Source organism: Podarcis raffonei, chromosome 6, assembly GCF_027172205.1.
Source record: "Podarcis raffonei isolate rPodRaf1 chromosome 6, rPodRaf1.pri, whole genome shotgun sequence".
Lineage (NCBI taxonomy): Eukaryota > Metazoa > Chordata > Lepidosauria > Squamata > Lacertidae > Podarcis > Podarcis raffonei.
In genome coordinates, this window is record NC_070607.1 from 38595684 (window position 1) to 38613668 (window position 17985).

The 17985-nt window shown below is 39.7% G+C and overlaps 1 protein-coding gene across 3 annotated transcripts in view; it reads right to left on the reverse strand.

Moving 5' to 3' along the window:
* Nucleotides 1-1270: 1270 nt before the first annotated feature.
* ROR1 (receptor tyrosine kinase like orphan receptor 1) overlaps nucleotides 1271-17985 on the reverse strand; it is a 153014-nt gene continuing 136299 nt past the window's right edge. For all 3 annotated transcript variants that reach the window (XM_053392180.1, XM_053392178.1, XM_053392179.1), the window contains exons 5-9: nucleotides 14126-14253; nucleotides 12102-12419; nucleotides 10622-10867; nucleotides 5416-5627; nucleotides 1271-4011 (exon numbers count right to left, since the gene is read on the reverse strand). In XM_053392180.1, coding sequence (XP_053248155.1) covers nucleotides 2587-4011; nucleotides 5416-5627; nucleotides 10622-10867; nucleotides 12102-12419; nucleotides 14126-14253 — 2329 coding nt within the window. In that variant the 3' untranslated portion in view covers nucleotides 1271-2586. The remainder of the gene's footprint in view (nucleotides 4012-5415; nucleotides 5628-10621; nucleotides 10868-12101; nucleotides 12420-14125; nucleotides 14254-17985) is intronic.

A 17985-nucleotide genomic window follows, 5' to 3' on the forward strand; every position in this document is an offset into this window, starting at 1 on the left:
AGGATTTTGTCCTTTAATTTTGCTGTTTTTCTGAACTTACATTTGCATCTCTCAAGCTTCATAAGGTATAGTTTAAAGTATTGTATTTCATTTATTTGAAGAAAGACAAAATGATTATTTAAAGTGTGAAGGTTTGTGACATTTCTTCCTCTGTATGCCCAAGTTGCAGAAACCATATTTTCACCACAGTTTGCAAAATGTTGATTCTTTGACAAAGTTTCCCGCCGCCCATATTACCCAATTGATAGTGTTGAACTGTTTTCTTGTCTTCATTAGCTCCTTTGTGAATGCCTGTTCCTATTTAAGTGTTGTTTTTTTAAAAAAGCACACAACCTGTACCTTGTGTAAGAAGAAAAAGATCTGATAGTTGGCATTAACAATTTTTTCTATTGCGCAAGACAACTGGCTCAGTTTTTCCTCAGAGCATGGTTTTCACTGCCAATATTCTATATTTAACAGACACACAATTGGCTTGTATTTTGAAGATGCTTAAAGCATCCACAAATTAAAATATATGCAATTTGGCTTGTCATTCAGAATACATCTCATGAGAACTTTTGATCTGTTCAGCAATAGTTACTAGAATAGTGATGATGATGATGATGATGATGATAACAACAACAACAACAACAACAACAACAACAACAACAACAATAATAGAAGAGCCCAAGGGGGATTTTGAATTGTTTTCCCTCAGACAGGAGTCTCTTTACCTCATTGCATGGGAAATAACTCTGGAAAATGAAGGGGAAATTTTCAAAAGCAGTTTGTAGAGTCATGAAACTAAGCGGTACACTGAAAAACATAAAATAGCCCACTTTGTGAGATTGATCTGGGGACAGTTTGGGGATGGATGATGATTAACAATAGTCTCAAATGACTTATAACAATAGCCTCAATTGACTTATTGTATAAGGAAGGCTAGCAGGATGTGGCGCTTAATCCATCTGAGATTTTCAGAACATTGATTATCATTCCGAAAATATGCATGTTCTTCTTTAAAACCATGTTTTAATAACCAGCAGCATATAATAATCAGAGTTTAATATCACTCTGGTGGTGTCTGAAATACAAAAATGCACTTAGCTTCTGCATAAAGTAGTCTGTGTTGCTACGTTTACATGCTTACCTTAGTGCAACATCCTCAATGAATAGATTAATAAAGTAATACAGTAATCAAATGCATGCAATGAAAACAAAATATGTATTAAAACATTGTCTAAATGTCACCTTGTATATTTTAGTTAAAAAATGAGAAACAGACAAGAAATAAAAAGCAGGATGTATTTTTCACTTCTGCTATACAAAGACAACATTTTTGTGCAAAAGATTTTGAAAAAAAGTACTGTCAAGTGTCTGAACGATTTGTGTATATAATCCATACAAAAATTATTTTAATAAAAAAGTCTGAGAGGTTGTAATTTACACAGTATTTTTTCAAACATTACAGTGGTTTCAAAATAATCCAGATTGATTACACCTGAATAAAATTCAGTAATAAAAATGCAATTTTCTAGTAAAAAGTTAATTCTAATTCACATTATTTGAAATGACATACAAAAGTTATCATAGAAAATTTCTAAAAAATTGTTGTGTACAACTGATGGAATGTAGGCTTCCCTTTTCAGGGTTATCACTACAAAAGCTATTTATTTTACGTGAAATAATAAATATTCTTGGGAAAACTGATTGTCTGTTATAAAATAAGAATTTAGAGTTTTCTTTAATTAAAGGGTTGCATAGCAACAAAGGGATACAAAAATTCTATTGCAACTACAGATATAACGTCAAGAAGTATAATTTTCACTCACTTATCGTATGCAGTTCCAAGAGGGTTCTATCGCTTGTCCTAGTTTATGCATGAGCTTAGACGTATCAATAGACAGAAACTGTTTACATACTCAAAACTGAATATGTCTGAACAAAATTCTTGTCTAAAAAGGAATTGTCGTTTTGATAATATATTGCACACCCACTACACTTCTGATTTGCGGATGCTGTTTAAAGGGGGGAAATAATAAAAGTCAATGCCCAATGTGTGCCATTAAAATGAAATACAAGCAAATTTATCACGGTGTTTGGTTTCACCCTATCTCTGGATCAGGTACTTGTGTCTTGTGGTGCCCTCAAACCACATTAGACCAAAAAAGAGTACAACTTCCATTCTACAGGAGCATACTTAATCAACATTTGTCTTAACCACATTCATTCATAAAAGTGACCAATATTAAAATGGGTTTAGAATAATAAGATTGCTGAGACAGAAATTACGGAACTGTGATTAAATAAAACGTATCACAGTTAATTTTCTTTTTCAGTCACACACACACACAAAATTTCTTTCTCCTTGGTAGCTGTAAAATAAGGGTTCACCCAAGATATTGAGTGTAAACTCCATTTTTGAAAAATACGGTTGGCACCTCTTTATCCTGTTAAGCACAAAAAAACTTCACAGAAGATACTTATTGCAAATATCTCTTTATACAGCCAGAAGAATCTCCAATAAAATATTTGAATATAAATCTCCTCTAAAAATGTTCTATATTCCATATTGTAAATAGGTTTATTTACAAAAGTCTTGTTTATTTACATCTCTGCTGAAATCACGGTCTCATTATGTCCATGAATACTGGAATCTCCTAATAGAGATGTCTGTTTGGAGTCAATTTTGTAGGGTTTTTGAGTTTTGTTTCCAAAAACGGTTATACTAATCCCACTTGGATGACTCTGCATAGACATATGAGACAGCAAAGGAATATTTGCATCCTGATTAGATCCTGAAGAGGGTAAGCTAGTCACATGCCCGGTGCTGGTTGATCCACTTGCACTACTTGGCGAACGACTCTTTGGTGGAGGACAGTGCTGAATTACTCTGGGTGGGCCTGCAGGCTGGTAGTGAGCAGCTGGGAAAGCAGCATATCCAGGAGGAATTGGATATCCATTTATAGGAATAAATCGCTGGTTTTGAGGTATTGGTGGGCCAATAAATCCAGCAATTTGGCCTTGTGGTATACCCTGTGCTGGAAACATGTAGTTAGGGTACCTAGGGTTACTCAGGTTGCTAACTGGGCTTGCGCTGAGAGAAGTTGTCTGAGTGGTAGCATTTCCACCAGAAGGAGTAGTAGAACTAGTGTGACTTGACAGCCCCTCCCAAGAACGCAGCCTGGCATGGATATCTTTAAACCTTGGTCTCCGAGATGGCAGCTCATGCCAACATTCGGTCATTAAGCTGTACATTCTGGGAGGGCAGTCTTCAGAGCATGGCAAAAGTTGTCGCTTCCTAACCATTTCTATGACCTCTTGGTTACTAAATCCATAATAGGGCTGGAGACCAAAGCTGAAAATCTCCCACAGGACAACACCAAAGGACCAGATGTCTGAATCGGAAGAGAATTTGCCATACAGAATTGCCTCTGGGGGCATCCAACGAATGGGTAAGAGGGACTTGTTTTGAACTCTGAAATAATCTGCAGAGTAGATTTCTCTTGACAGTCCCAAATCAGAAATCTTCACGTGGAGCTGTTCTCCAATTAAAATATTTCGAGCAGCCAGATCCTTGTGAACAAAAAAATGACTTGATAAGTATTCCATCCCTGCTGCAATCTGGACTGCCACGTGCAGAAAATCTCCATGATCTAAGCTAGATTTTACAGTACCATCCTCATCACTGCTGCACCCAACATCTGAATGTGGTGATCGCATTATAAGAAATTCATGCAGGTCCCCTTGATTCATGTACTCAAAAAGCATGCAGACTGGCTGCTCTTGAGTCACAACGCCAAGAAGGCAAACGATGTTGGGATGATGCAGTTCTGCCATCAGAGAGGCTTCCTGCTGGAACTCTGCCCACTGTTGTGGATTGTTGCAGTCCTTTAGGGTCTTAATTGCAACCAGCTGAGCATGATCCATGCCTGGTAGATAAAGGTGTCCCTTGTAGATTTTGCCAAAGGCACATTCACCCAACTCTTCCATAAAACGGACAGCAGATAGAGGCAGCTCTTTGGCTTTGCTCTGTTGGAAAGAAGACGACATGTAAACAATAAATTTGGATGATGGCTAAAATCTCAGTGCCATACGTCTGATACTGTAGGAGGATACTATAACAAGAGTGGTGTTGCAGTGGTTTTCAAGACACCCCTTCCCATTTCTTTACTTTATAGATACAGAGTTAAAAATAATTTCATCATAAAGCATGTGAACTTCAATGTTTCCATTCATGAAGTAGGTGACAGTAATTGAGCGGGGAACTCAATGTTCAGGACCTTTCGGAAATTAAGTTTTCCTTTACTTGAGATCCTTGCTGCTCTCACTCCAATTTTGCCAAAGCAGTATTGCAAACAAAAGAAGAAAAAGAAAAGGGGAGGAGCAGAAAGCCCCAATGCACTTTATTATCATTTGAAAGTGAAACTCAGGACTGAATTCTAATTTTCCTAACCATTTACAAATTTTAGATAAATACTGTGTGAATTAATATATCGCAGAGGCATTTAAACAAGCAGCCAGTTGACTGTGCAGTGATGGCAGGAAATTAGCTGTATTGTTGAGACACAGATGGTTTATATTATACAAATCCTTTAGGCTAAAACTTGTTTAGGTCTGGCATATTGTAAATTATATTTTAGTAATGAAAGTGAAATGACCTCTGTCTGACCTCATGCAGGATTGTCTGTTTTAACCAACCTAGTGGAAAAGTATGAAAGAAAATGAAGTCATAAAGTTTTGGCAGGAAAGGGGTTCATTTTAAGTTAAGCAGTTATAAATCTGCTTAGTTTTTGTTTGACGGGTATTTGTCATATGGTGGTGTACAAAATGCAAAGAAGTGTAAAACACATATGAGGCACCATGCCAACGTAAACCAAGTACAAAGGAAATTTGTCAGGGGACACTTTATCTCCATCAGTTGCTTCTATTAAATGAATGACAAGAGCGGACACAATTTATGATATTATACTAAGCATGTAGCAAGTGCCTTGAGTTAGGGATTACTCTGTAGTAAATGTGCTTAGGATGGCAGCCTAACAGTGCAGTCTTATACATAGCCACTCACATGTAAGTCTCACCAAGTCCAATAGGACTAAGCTCTAAGTAAATGAGTACAGGATTTAGTCCCATGTACAAAACTGGGGATTTGGTTTATTTCTTGTTTTTATTGAATCAGTTAGCATATGTCCAAACTCAATACAATTTTATATTCACAGAAGAAAGAATATTTTACGGAGTGGAAACAATTGTAATATTGTCCTACTAGTATTTGTGAAATGCAGTCAGCTGGGATTGACACATCATTAGGAAAACTATTGCACCCAAAAGAGCTGGAAGAGACCAAAATAACAAAAGTTCTTTGAACTAGAATACTAAGTGGAAACATTTCTCTTTTATGACATAGGCATATAAAGTAGATTTCACCAACAATACCTTTGGTTTATATGCATTCAGCATAGACATCTCTACGTTCTGTCCTCTGACATGCTTAGGCTGCCTTTGCACTGGAGGCGAAGAAGACTTCTGGTTGTTGCGGCAAATACAGATGAAGAAAAATAGTAAGGCTATAGCCAGGGGAATTGTAACACTTGGCACCAATATATAGAGGATTTCCATTTTATTCTTTTCCTTGGAGTCTTTTGTGTCTAATTCAGAAAAAGAGGGGTGGGGAACAATGGGAAGAAAAGCATAAAATCTCATGCTAAAGAATGCAGTTTTGTACATGAAATAAAACACAAGTTTTGTGTGCCACATGAACTGTTTCTGATGACTGTTCTATTTCTTGACTGAGCAACAATAATACCAGATAGTTGTGTGCTATTAAGTTTGAGTGCAGTTCATTTGAAGGCACTTCGGGCTTCCAGTGGATAGCCACAGATCCTATTTGGAAAAAAGCCAGCTAAATCCAAACCATTATCATAAGAATTTATTCAGAAACCATGGGGTATGAAGTGCACTTGGAGGAACATTTTTTAAATCCCCAACAAATAATTATATTCACATTAGTGTTGGATTTCATGCTTCTCTAAAAGGCCTGACACATGGCAAAGGTATTCTTTAGGAAAAACTTGACAGCAGATGACAGAGTTGAGATAACCTGGACCAAAAAGATAGATACCCACCCAAACTGGCTATGGTTGCCCTGTAATCGGATAGATTAGACATTAAGAAAAACAAGAGCTTAGTGCATAGTTAATTGTTTTTGTAATGCTGTATTTTGGCAGAGCAGCAGTTTTGCAGCTCAAAACTGCCTTAATGGGGTGAGGGGAACCAATTGTTTTCTCTGCAGAGAGTGGGTTTACGTAAGTAACATCACAAAAATGTCCATCTGTGGTGCCAATGCTATAACCCATAAATGGGCTACGTGCCTCTCAATGCCTTCCACACACACAAAAATTGGCTGAGACTTTTTGATTATACTGAAAAGTTGCCAACATATTTGGGAAGCCAGACAGGTATACAATGCCTTGGCCAAACCAAATGGGGTGGAATGTTTTCCATATCTTTTCAGAAAAAGCCACATAGATAATGTATACTATTTCAGAGAGCCAACAGATACTAGAGTTTAGAACCCTGAAGGAATGAGGCACTGCATTATCTTAACTGTGACATGAACTTCATTCCTAAAATTCAAGTGCAGGCTAGTTCTCAAATTTCTTTTAAGTAGTTCTAATTGTGCTTTTCTAGGTATGGGTAAAAGTACAACTCTTAATCTCTGGCTCTCTGATTCATTAGGATTTTTGTGTGCCATCCATTGGGTAATTAGTGGCACTGTTTGAATGTGACAAGTGCTGAGAAAGAATGGCATATAGGCTTCCATTGTATACATCGATAGGTTTATATCTCCCACTCTTGGGTGTGTTGTTCTTTTTAAAATATTTGAAAAAACGCCAAAGGTGTTGAGTAACATTCTGTGTAGAGTTCAGAAGACCCTAATGCTTCATGGTGAGAAAATGGAGCTGCTTTAGAAGGACGGAAGGAGGATGTGGGGGGGGGGGGAGAGAGAGAGAGAGAGAGAGAGAGAGAAAGAAAGAAAGAAAGAAAGAAAGAAAGAAAGAAAGAAAGAAAGAGAAAATGAGACAGGTGACAAAAGTTGAGAGAGCCTACTGTTGTAGGTGGCATTTCGGATTTTCCAAGTGTCCAAGTGTGCCATAAAGCCCACTTAGAATAGGTCAGCCTGGTGCTCTCCTGTCTTTTGCAATTGAGTAAGCAAGCCATGCAACAGAGAGCGAGAGAGCCACTTACATCTGTTGTAGGCATTTTATGTCTTGCATACCAGGTATAAGGGCCAGATGAAGGAAGGGAACACCCTGAAAGATCCTCTGGGAAGGATGGTAGTGGTGTGTGAATGTTATTTTGCTGTTGTTTAGTTGTGTCCGACTCTTCGTGACCACATGGACCAGAGCACGCCAGGCACTCCATTTAGTCCTCCTTAATTATTAATCTTGTGTTTTTATATGGCATATTTCCTTTTTGTTTCTGGTATTCTCAACTCCTACCTGCCCCCCCAAAAAAAACCATTGGAAAGAAAGAGAGGTGCATGTAGCTATTATACTGTAATAGGAGGAGAGTTGCTCTTATTTGTTCTTGATCATGCACACTTTGGAGTGTGGTGGGGAGGAAGTTAATGGAAACTTCCCTCTCTTGTAAGATGCTTGTTTGCATAATACAAATGCATCTATTTCCATTTTTAAAAATGCCTAAGGCTGTGAGTTTATCTTTTTAATTTCTCCAATATTAAAAGATAACGGTCTTCTCCATTCTTGCAAGAACTTTAACCTCATGGGGACTACACATCACTCCTGGATTGCAAACAGCTGATCACTGCTGACACCCACCACCCACTCACTCCTGAAGCAGCCATAACAAATGCTGGCCACTAAGGCATGCTGCCAAAAGAATTGGGGGTTCCATCCAGAAAAACCAAATGCTGGTCTAGTTCAAGCCCTGCCCAGAGAGGTGAGTGGGAGCTTGAACATTAGGCTGACACATCTTGACAGTAAAGTCAGACAAGTCGGAAGAGAAGATGTGAACTACTAAGTCAAAGAAGCCACATGTAGCAAAGTGATGAAAGATGAGAGAGACCAAGACCATCACAGCCATTTGATGAATCTTTCAAGGATAAGAAAAGAACAGAGACTCTGAATTTTTGGCAGCAAAACTTGTAGTAACATTTCACCTCTTTCCCTCCTTGTTTAATAACAGAAAGAAGTACATGATAGGAGGCATATGCTGAAGCTCAAGGAAGTACATGTTTCGAAAGCATTTTAAGTTCAACTCTAGCTGTATTTGACATTCCCTTTTATTCTGCCCTGTCATATTTGAAGGTTTCAACAGAAGATGTCTGAAAAGTCTCAAGGACAGTGTTTCTGGAATGATACTACTGTTTCGTGATAGCCAATATTTTTCATCAGCCAATATTTTTCACAAGAATATGCAAGTAAGATCCATGCTACGGATCAGTGCTCACTAGTAGAACTTTTAAAATACTTTCAGGGTTGCTTTAAGGGCTGTGGTGATTTTATCCTTTGGATAAATTATAACTGTAGGATCGGAAGTTTGTTAAACACATTCAGGAGTTTATCTTGTAGAGAAGTGTTCTGGAAACCTATTGTCCCAGTTTGAATGTAACGTTCTCAGTTCAGCAATCTGTGTTTTGATGGAGCAGAACTGAACTTCAGGGGAGGTTATCGAGGGCTATTAGTCATGATGGCTGTGTACTACTACCTCCAGTATCATAACTACGCATTGCTGGGGAATACAGGTGAGGACAATGCTGTTGTACTCATGCCCTGCTTGTGTGCATCTAGTTGGCCACTGTGAGAAAAGGATGCTGGACTGGATGAACCTTTGTTCTGATCCAGCAGGGCTCTTACATTTGTATGATTTCCTGGTTTGTTAAACCATGGCTTGCAATAACATCTGGACCAAGAAACTAGTTTAAGTGCTCACAACAAACCACAATTGCAAACCACAGTTCGATCTTGGTTTGTAGAGATCCCTTTAAGTGATAAGGCAGTTTCTCAGTTCAGAAGTCATGGGAAACTGTAATTTAATAAACCAGAAGTCAGAGGTGTGTGTGGGAGAGGTGCTCAAGTTCACTGCTTGTTCCTGCTTTAATAAATGTTTTTCCTTGGTCTGGCAACTTCATGTATGAACCACCCCATAGTCTTACCAGTCTTTAAAACACACATTAGTTTTATAATTTAGATGTAGTACTATATATCGGTATGACATGAAGGCAGGCAAAAGTGTGTATGCCTGCTAAGCTTAGCTAATGTATGTAAAACATACATTTTTAGGTACAGGTTGATTAGAGAAAAATCACTCCTTATATTCTTGCTTTCCCTTTTTATATAACTTCACATCAGAAGGTGGCAGGCAGGAGCTGCTCATGGTTAAAATTAGCTAGTACTGGTAGATACAATCGTAACACTGTACCTTAGCTGGCAGCTTCACATCTTCTTGGGCTTACTAAGGAGAGTGGAACTATCAAAAAACTAGAATACCGGGGGGTATTCTCCTCCCCTACCTGTCCTTGGTGGCTCTTTTCCTTAGGGAGGAAGCAGAAATTTTGGGAATACTTCTTCACCACCATAGTATCATAGTCATAATGTTTGCACCTTTGCAATCTAAAATATCTTACTCCTGCTATTGTACATCAGGAGTCTCCAGTCAAGCTGAGATTATTTTAGTGTCCTTTCTTCTGAAGCTTCATGCACAAATTATTCACCAGTTATGTAGAATTATAATAATACCACAAAGCCTTGTTAGTTTTGAATAGATCTCAATCAAGTGAGTTTCCTTATTCAACTGGCCATCAATTCTGAGTATTCTGTTTAGGGACATTACAGTCCTAAGATACGTCACACTTCAGTAACGTTGTACACGTTTCAAAATGCCGAACAGTGCAACCATTAATTTGAAAATTCTCCAGTCCAAAGTAATAATATACTTTTCTGGAACAGAGAGGCTGCTTTGCATCTTACTTTGTACATAGCTAATTTTAGTAACATCCAAGCTGATAAAATGATAATTGAAGTCAGACACATGCACTATAGACCTGATGGGGAAATGGTATCAAGCTGCAGAATTCACAACATCATGGGTGGTAAAACTGGCATGTCAGCCACAAGAAGCAATTTCAACGCAGCCCATGGGCAACTGTAGAAAGTGAATATGTTTCTTTGTATGTGTATGGGTCTCTTTTGATAAGCAGGCTGGTGTGGTCTCACAGTTCCCAGAACCTGCCAGCAGCTTCCATGGAGATCCAATATGTTTCCCATCAAACGCAGGAATTGTGGATGCTGCTTAGTATTAAGAAAGCTTCCCTGCCGCAAACTCTTTGAAGTCCAACAATGAGAAGATAGACACGATCCATCAGACTCCTGTAATTATAATGAAGCCTGGATTGTCACTTGCCTTCAGGCCTTCGTGTTCCTCATCCACACCTCTCCTGACAGTTGCTCACCAGCAGAATATGAGTCTTCCTCAACTCTCTGCACCTTATTCATCTTTGTTGTAGGGCTGAACCCTCGGCATGGCTCATCATTGTGTCAACTGTGGTTTTTGAGAATTCCTTTTGCTACACCCAGACTTGGGCTTCACTTTCAAAATGGGAGAGTTCTACTACACTTACCACAGGCAGGGATGTCACAAAGCTCAGATTTAAAATTTTCATCTAAGGTGAAGCACCATGGAGCCTCCTTCTGATTCCCTGGGTTTCGACAATAGGAGTGTCCCCCATTCAGCTCTGGGTATCGCACAGCAGTGAACGTGTGCGTGTGGGGGTACTGAGAATTCCATGGCTGGCACTGTCGCCCAGACTTCGTGACACTCATTGTCCCTCGGTAGTCTGCTCCTGTGCTGTTGTAACATTTGTGATCTGTAAATGACAACAGCAGTTCAATTGTGGTGAATCAGAGGGGTATTGTGCACATACTGATTGGTGTAAGAACATGAAAGTGAGAGAAAGTATCATTCTGCTGACCCGTGTCCTTCAATTTAATTCAGGTTCTCAATTTGCAAAGGCAATAATGGTAGGCTTGCTATTCATTCATATACTTGAGAACATATAAAGCTTAGGTTTCGGGAATTAAATAAAAAAACACTTATCCCAAATATTTTAGAATAAAAGACATATAAGAAATCAAAACTGCCCTGGAAACCTGAAATTAATCCCTTACTTTGGCATGAAAGTAAAGAGCAGCTGTGAGATCCAATTGTTGTTGCGCTATCTTAGAAATACAGCCATTTGATATTATGTTAATTCTAATCAGTCTGTGATCTAACATGAACTCTACTCAGTGTCTGGAGTCAGGCCTACCAATGTAGCAAAGAAGCACTGCATAGCAACCTTTGGCCCTTTAAGTAGTTTTTACTTACCGTTAGTAGTGCCATTTACTTTAATGAAATGGCTAATGGGGATTTTAATGAGCAAGGCTTGGGATACCAGACACTAACTGGTGTAAGAATAGTACAAAAAGCAGGTCAAAATATAATAATGGTTAATTTATATTTTGAAATTCACTACAGTGGTACCTCGGGTTACAGACGCTTCAGGTTACAGACTCCGCTAACTCAGAAATAGTACCTTGGGTTACAGTGGCATAGCGTGGGGGGTGCAGGGGGGGGCCGGCCGCACCGGGCGCAACATCTGGGGGTTAGGGCAAATCCACGGGTTAGGGGGCGCAAATTACTTGCCTTGCCCCGGGTGCTGACAACCCACGCTACGCCACTGTTGGGTTAAGAACTTTACCTCAGGATGAGAACAGAAATTGCGCGCCGGTGGCAGCGGGAGGCCCCATTAGCTAAAGTGGTACCTCAGGTTAAAAACAGTTTCAGGTTAAGAACGGACCTCCAGAATGAATTAAGTTCTTCACCTGAGGTACCACTGTATTCTAAATAAGCAGCTTGCAAACTAAATCCAAACAAACGTGTGGGTGCATTGGAAGATGGATTCTGGCATAATGAATGGGGCTTCCTACCAGGCTAGTAATTGAAAATATGAACTTCTGTGACCACAAAGCATATTACTAATTCTTCTTGACATTTAGTCCTATCCAAAGATGGGTAGGATATTTTGTATGCAATACATAAAGTTTACAGCTATCACTCACTTTTGTTGATCGGATCTGCCATAGGGATGCCAATGCGGATACAATTTACAGCTTCTAGGCTATCAGGCTGTGGAAGATCTTCGCAATTAGGCAGCTTTAAACGCATCAGAATCATCGGGTTGGATCTTGCAAAGATGTACTCAGTTTGGCAAAGGACATTTTCCAGAATTTCACACTCATCACGGCACAGATCCCGTGGCTTTGCAGCTGAAGAAGTCTCATCGCAGTATGGGAAAGCGTAATGGCAGAGTGAAGGAATGGCAAACTGGGAACATTTATCAGATAAATGACTGGAGGTTCCAATCATAGTGAAGGCAGCTGTAATATAACCATACCAAAAAAGTTTAGGCAATACAATGTGAAGTGACATATTCAGCACCATAATGGTTGTTCATAGCCTAACTAGGGGTAAGCAAACTTTTTCAGCAGGCGGCTGGTCCACTGTCCCTAAGACCTTGTGGGGGGCCACACTATATTTTGAAGGGGGGGGAATGATGCAAGAGCACCATGAGCCCTGGTGGCTGCTTACCTATGTCTTGCGAGTGGCAGGGGCTGGCAGTGGGGGGAAGATGAGTGGCGCACAAAAGGGCTCCGGAGAGAGGTTGCTTAAAATGGTGGCTGCCCGAGTGCTGCTGCTGCTGCTGACACCAACAAAGCCCAGCCCCCTTCCTCCTCTAGGCCGAGCAGGGAGAAGCCAGGAGGAGAGAGGAGGCACCGCCTCCGTGTGAGGGAGAGGGAAAGAACGCGCGCTGGCGGTCCACGCGGTGATTCCCGGACCATCCATGGGCCGGATCCAGAAGGAAATTGGGCCTGATCCAGCCCACAGGCCTTAGTTTGCCTACCCATGGCCTAACCACTTCCAAAATAAGATGCATAATGGGAAGTCTATCTATGTGGAGATGAAAGTCTGTTTGAAATTTTCAAAAACTATTTCACATTGAATATTGACAACACTGCGTGAATTGTGACCTGACATGCTGAAGGTCCCATGCTATAGACTCCCTTCTCTTTTTGCTGCCTGTGTGGAACTAAAACAGGGTAGTTGTTAAGCAACTAGCAGGTTACAATACAAGGCCTGAGTTTGATGGGCTGACTGACAAATTGTAAAGCCCTGCTTTAAGGGACACTGGTTTATAAAGCAGACGTTGGGTGGAATCCAACTGATGGCCTTCACAACTTATGGAAGGGCTTTGATACTGTGGCCACCTTCACTAACAAAAGAACCCTACAGCTGCTCCGTAGGAGGTTTTCTACACTGTTCTGAAGGTTCCTCCAACTCTCTGGAGCTGAATGGGGGGGGGGAGTTACTTTGGGCCTGCAGGGAGGAGGAGTAAGCAATAATAATCTCCCATCCTTTTCTATTAGCAGAGGTGTTCACAGCAGCAAAAGCCCTTTTGTAAGTGCAGGGGCACCAACTGGACTTCACCCCTAGTGACACTGAAGACCCCATTAATGAAGCTAGAGTTAAGTCATTATAAATTTACTATTCTGTTTTCGATAGAACTTAAGCACCACTAACTTTGTCTGTAGCCTTTGTATATATTATAAAGTTAAATGGTTGTAAAAATACACACACAGTTGATGAAGCTTAAAAATATATACAAATATATTCATTTTACATCTTTTTAAGCATCAGTTTCGTTTTCATGGTAGCATTTCCAAAAGTTGTAATGTTTCTTTCCTTAAGAATATATTTACACAGAGCTAACCATATATTCTGCTGCCTATGAGTACATTAAACATACTAAATCCCAAGCAAGCTTGCTATAGGGTAGATTATGGTAAGGTCAAGAATGATGGCAATCCTATTTTATTTTTTGTGTGTTGACTGGTTTTTTTTTTCTTCTCATGTTAAATGTTTGTATTTTATGTATTGTGAAAATTTGTACTGTTGTGTTTTATATTGTTTTTCTGTGTTTTTATTGTCTTATTTTTCTATTGTTAAACTTAATAAAAATATTATTATTATTTTTTAAAAAAGAATGATGGCAATCTAGCTGAAAATAGAAGCAAACTTTACATACCAGTAATCTGATTTTCTATTTCACCCTGCATATGCAAGGACTCCATATAAATGGTTCGGTTTCCAATAAACCTTGCACATGCTATTCCTCTGTATGGCTGACAAAATCCATCTTCTTCATATTCATCACTAAAATCAAACAGGCACAACTTAATTACACCCTGACGCACTGTGGAGGCTGTTCTCAGTAAAGAAGTAGGGTGTCATGGAACCTTAAGGACCAGGAGAAACTAAGCAGCATATAGAAATATACAGTGTGAGTAAACAATAATATTCAAACCTGGAAAGATCTACAGTTGCCTCAAGCTACGAGTGCCATAGAAAGTCTGGGAAACAGCATTTCACAGCAAGGTTTATTTCTGTTCTATGGAATCTCCAGCCTTTGCGACTAATTAGGCCCACCAGGCCTCCCCATTTGGCCTGCAGAGTAGTTTTGGCCAAGCCACATTCACCTGTCCTACACCTGACATCAGATATGGGGCAAGTAAAACCCTGGGCATTTGGAAAGAAGTGTCTCCCCTAGAATCCCTTCAGAGGGATTCCCATTTTCCTGGAAGGGGGGCAGGTGGAGACTTCCACCTCACCCCCCTCTGACCCTGACTAAGGATCCAACCCAATGTCTAATCTGCCAAAAGTTGTGACGATTGCTATGAGTTAGGCATAAAAACAGCCCAGACTCACCCACTTTTGTCTGGGGGAGAAAATTGCTCCCGGGCCCCAAATATGGCAACCAGATACTTCCATAGCAAAGTCATACGCTTGACTTGCCCCTTGGAGTCACAGTCCTGCTGTACAGGAAGGGAGGGAGGGAGATCCAACTCTAACTGAGGAGCTGGGTCCCATGGCTGCTGCAATTTATGGCTTGGAAGAGGACCTGAGTGAAGACTCCAGTCAGCTATGTCTGACTCCCACTTCCAGCTCCAAGGCTGCCGCTATTGGTCCAATTTAAGGGTGGACCCAAATTCAAAAAAATCTGTGGTTTCAGGGAGAGGATATGACATCTCCCATTGGCCATTTGGGAGATGGAAGAAGTGACCTGGCAATGGCAGCGAGATGCGCTAGGACACAAATGCTGTGCCATGCCGGAGAAAGTGAGTGGGCTTTAAATTTAAAAGAAATAAATAGAAGGAACTTTGAGAAGAAATGCATTCATTTGATTTACAAAACTAGAGATGAAACGAGTGGCAAAGAGTCTGTTCAATTGGGTAAGATTTTTATGGGCTTTCAGATAGGTAATTTTAAATGTTATATATAGCAGAACATACCAACACACATGTATTAGAACCATAAGATTTATTTTCATATTCCTAAACTCTGCCATATTCTGTAATGTTGTTCCAACTCTATGCGGAGTAAAATGTAAAAGCTTTTGCTTGGCAAGAAAACATTAATGCAAATGGATAAATAATATTCCGTCATACTTTCCAAAAGAGTACAAAATAGTTACTTGTGTCCAACTTAAAACTAAATACATGCTCACTCTGTTTCATGACAAAAATTTGGAAATTCAGAGCTTATATTTTGCTTTGGAAGGGGAGAGAGAAAATTATCTCAGATACTGTTTCTGTATTATTTGAAGTATGCTAATATGTGGCCAGGGATTCTTTGAGAGGAATGGTGGGATATAAATCTAATAAACAAACAAACAAACAAACAAACAAACAAATAATATTAAGATGCAGTTCTGAAACTTAGGTTTTTGCTTTGTCCACTTATAAAGTGATATTTCTAAAGCCTGCATGGAACTACATTGTCTGGATGCATGTTGTAGCAGGTACATTAGACAACACTTTTGTAAACTGCAAAAATGTATCTTTCCGAATGTGTGGTCACTACCAAATCTACTGTCCACTGGAATCTTTTAGATAATGACACAATCCCATTGTTATTGACTGAAGATGCAGGTAGTTTCACATGAGTTATCTGAAGCAAAAAGCAAAATAAAGTAATAAAATAGCTATAATAATGCTATGTTGACATAGTTTAATGGCTCATATACCTTAGAAGAATAGATAATGAAATAGATAATGAAAAATCCAATTTCTTCAATGAACAAAGCAAGGTAATTTCACTGCTAAAGCATTCATGACAGATGGCCAACACCTAAATATCTTTATTTGAGATTCCTGCATTGCAGGGGGTTGGACTAGATGACAAAATCCCCTCCAAGTAACTGTTTTCAGGATAGTGCATTGAATTCACAATTCTGGATGCATGTTTAGTATATAAAAATATTTTGGGTAAGCTCTTGGTCATACAGACGAGTAGGCTGTCCAGGTAAATACAAACAGCCCTCGCCACTCTGTAGCCATACAGCCAACAATTCTAGATAACAAACCCAGTGCTGGTAGTGAGAACGGGCCAAATCTAGCCCTCTGAAAATAACCTCCTTATTTGCATATTAATGTTTTGCAGAAGTGGTTTCCTTTCCAGCTCTGCATGGAGGACAAAACTATGGTAGCTGCTGTCAGATCAACAGCAGCTGTTACCAGTTATGGAACAGTGTTGATAACACTGCTTGGAACTTTCCTGGTAGCTTTCTTACATCATTTTTGAACATGAATTACAGCTCGTAAGCTCACATTATGAAAATGGCAAGAAACACTTAGAATTTGCGTTTTTGTTTGGTGGAGCTATGCTGGTTTCCCTTGGAGAATGGCTAGCCTCCCAAACTTAGGATAAAGAAATCTGTACAACGGGTGTATTCAATGCTATCTCTACTCAGAGTAGATCTATTGAAGTTAATGGACATAACTCAGGTTCATTCATTTTAATGTGTAGAATTGTAATGAGTATAATTTAGTTGGCTACACCTCAACCCTAGAATTAGACAAATAGGCTATGGCTATCAATGCTGAACACCGTGCATGCTACTGGATTTTGTATCTTGTACGAAAGCCTCTGTATTTCATGTGCTTGCTGCACCAGCACATGAACATTAGCTACTGAGATAGCTCAGTCGGTACAGCATGAGGCTCTTAATCTCATTTGGCATCAGGTGCAGAAACTGATATTCTGAGAATCTCAGTTAAGATCTAAAAACAAACCAAAATCCAGAAAACCAAAACGACAATAAAAGCCGGCCCAGGTAATTTTGGCACCTGAGGAGAACCAGAAGATGGCACACCCACCCACACCCTGCCAGGGAAGAAAGAGTGAGTGAAGGTTTATATCAGGAACAAGAGCAGGGGGAATAAAGATCTACATCAGGAACTGCTGCCCCTGTGCATCCTGCTGCTTGAGGCAGTTGCCCCACCTTGCCTCATGGGTGGGGCAACCCTGTGGGCAGTATATCTGGCAACATCTTAAAAAGCCTAAACAGACTGAACTGGAGTTCCGGTTAGAGTGGAGCTTCAGTGCTCTGTAGAGCTCCTTGGCTGACAGAACCAGCATTATGCAAAAACAATCAGTTTGATTTGTTCGCACAATATATTCCAAGTGCAGAACTTAGGCTCCACTTGCTACAGTATTTGTAGCAAGAAAAACTCTTGCTCAGACAAATATTTTACTGCTCTATTGCTGTCTTCACCTAGCTATATGGAACTCTCATAATTTGCTCTGTGGGTTACAATAAGAACCAATACCAGTCTTATACTCAGTGTTCATTGATTTTACAGCTACAGATAGTAAAAATGCAGCTGGATTTGGTGTTACTTATCACCGGATAATCACGCTCAGTTGTTAGCCCAGGAAGTCGAAGTTAAATCCCAATTAAATTGAAATGTGAGAGGAAAGAACTTCCCTTGTGGAACCAGCAAAGCTTTAGCCCTTAGGTTATTTTTAAAACTCTTGTTCTACCAAATTCCTTTTTAGCTGATACTTGATACCTTTTTAACATGAGCTTTATTAACAGTGATGAAG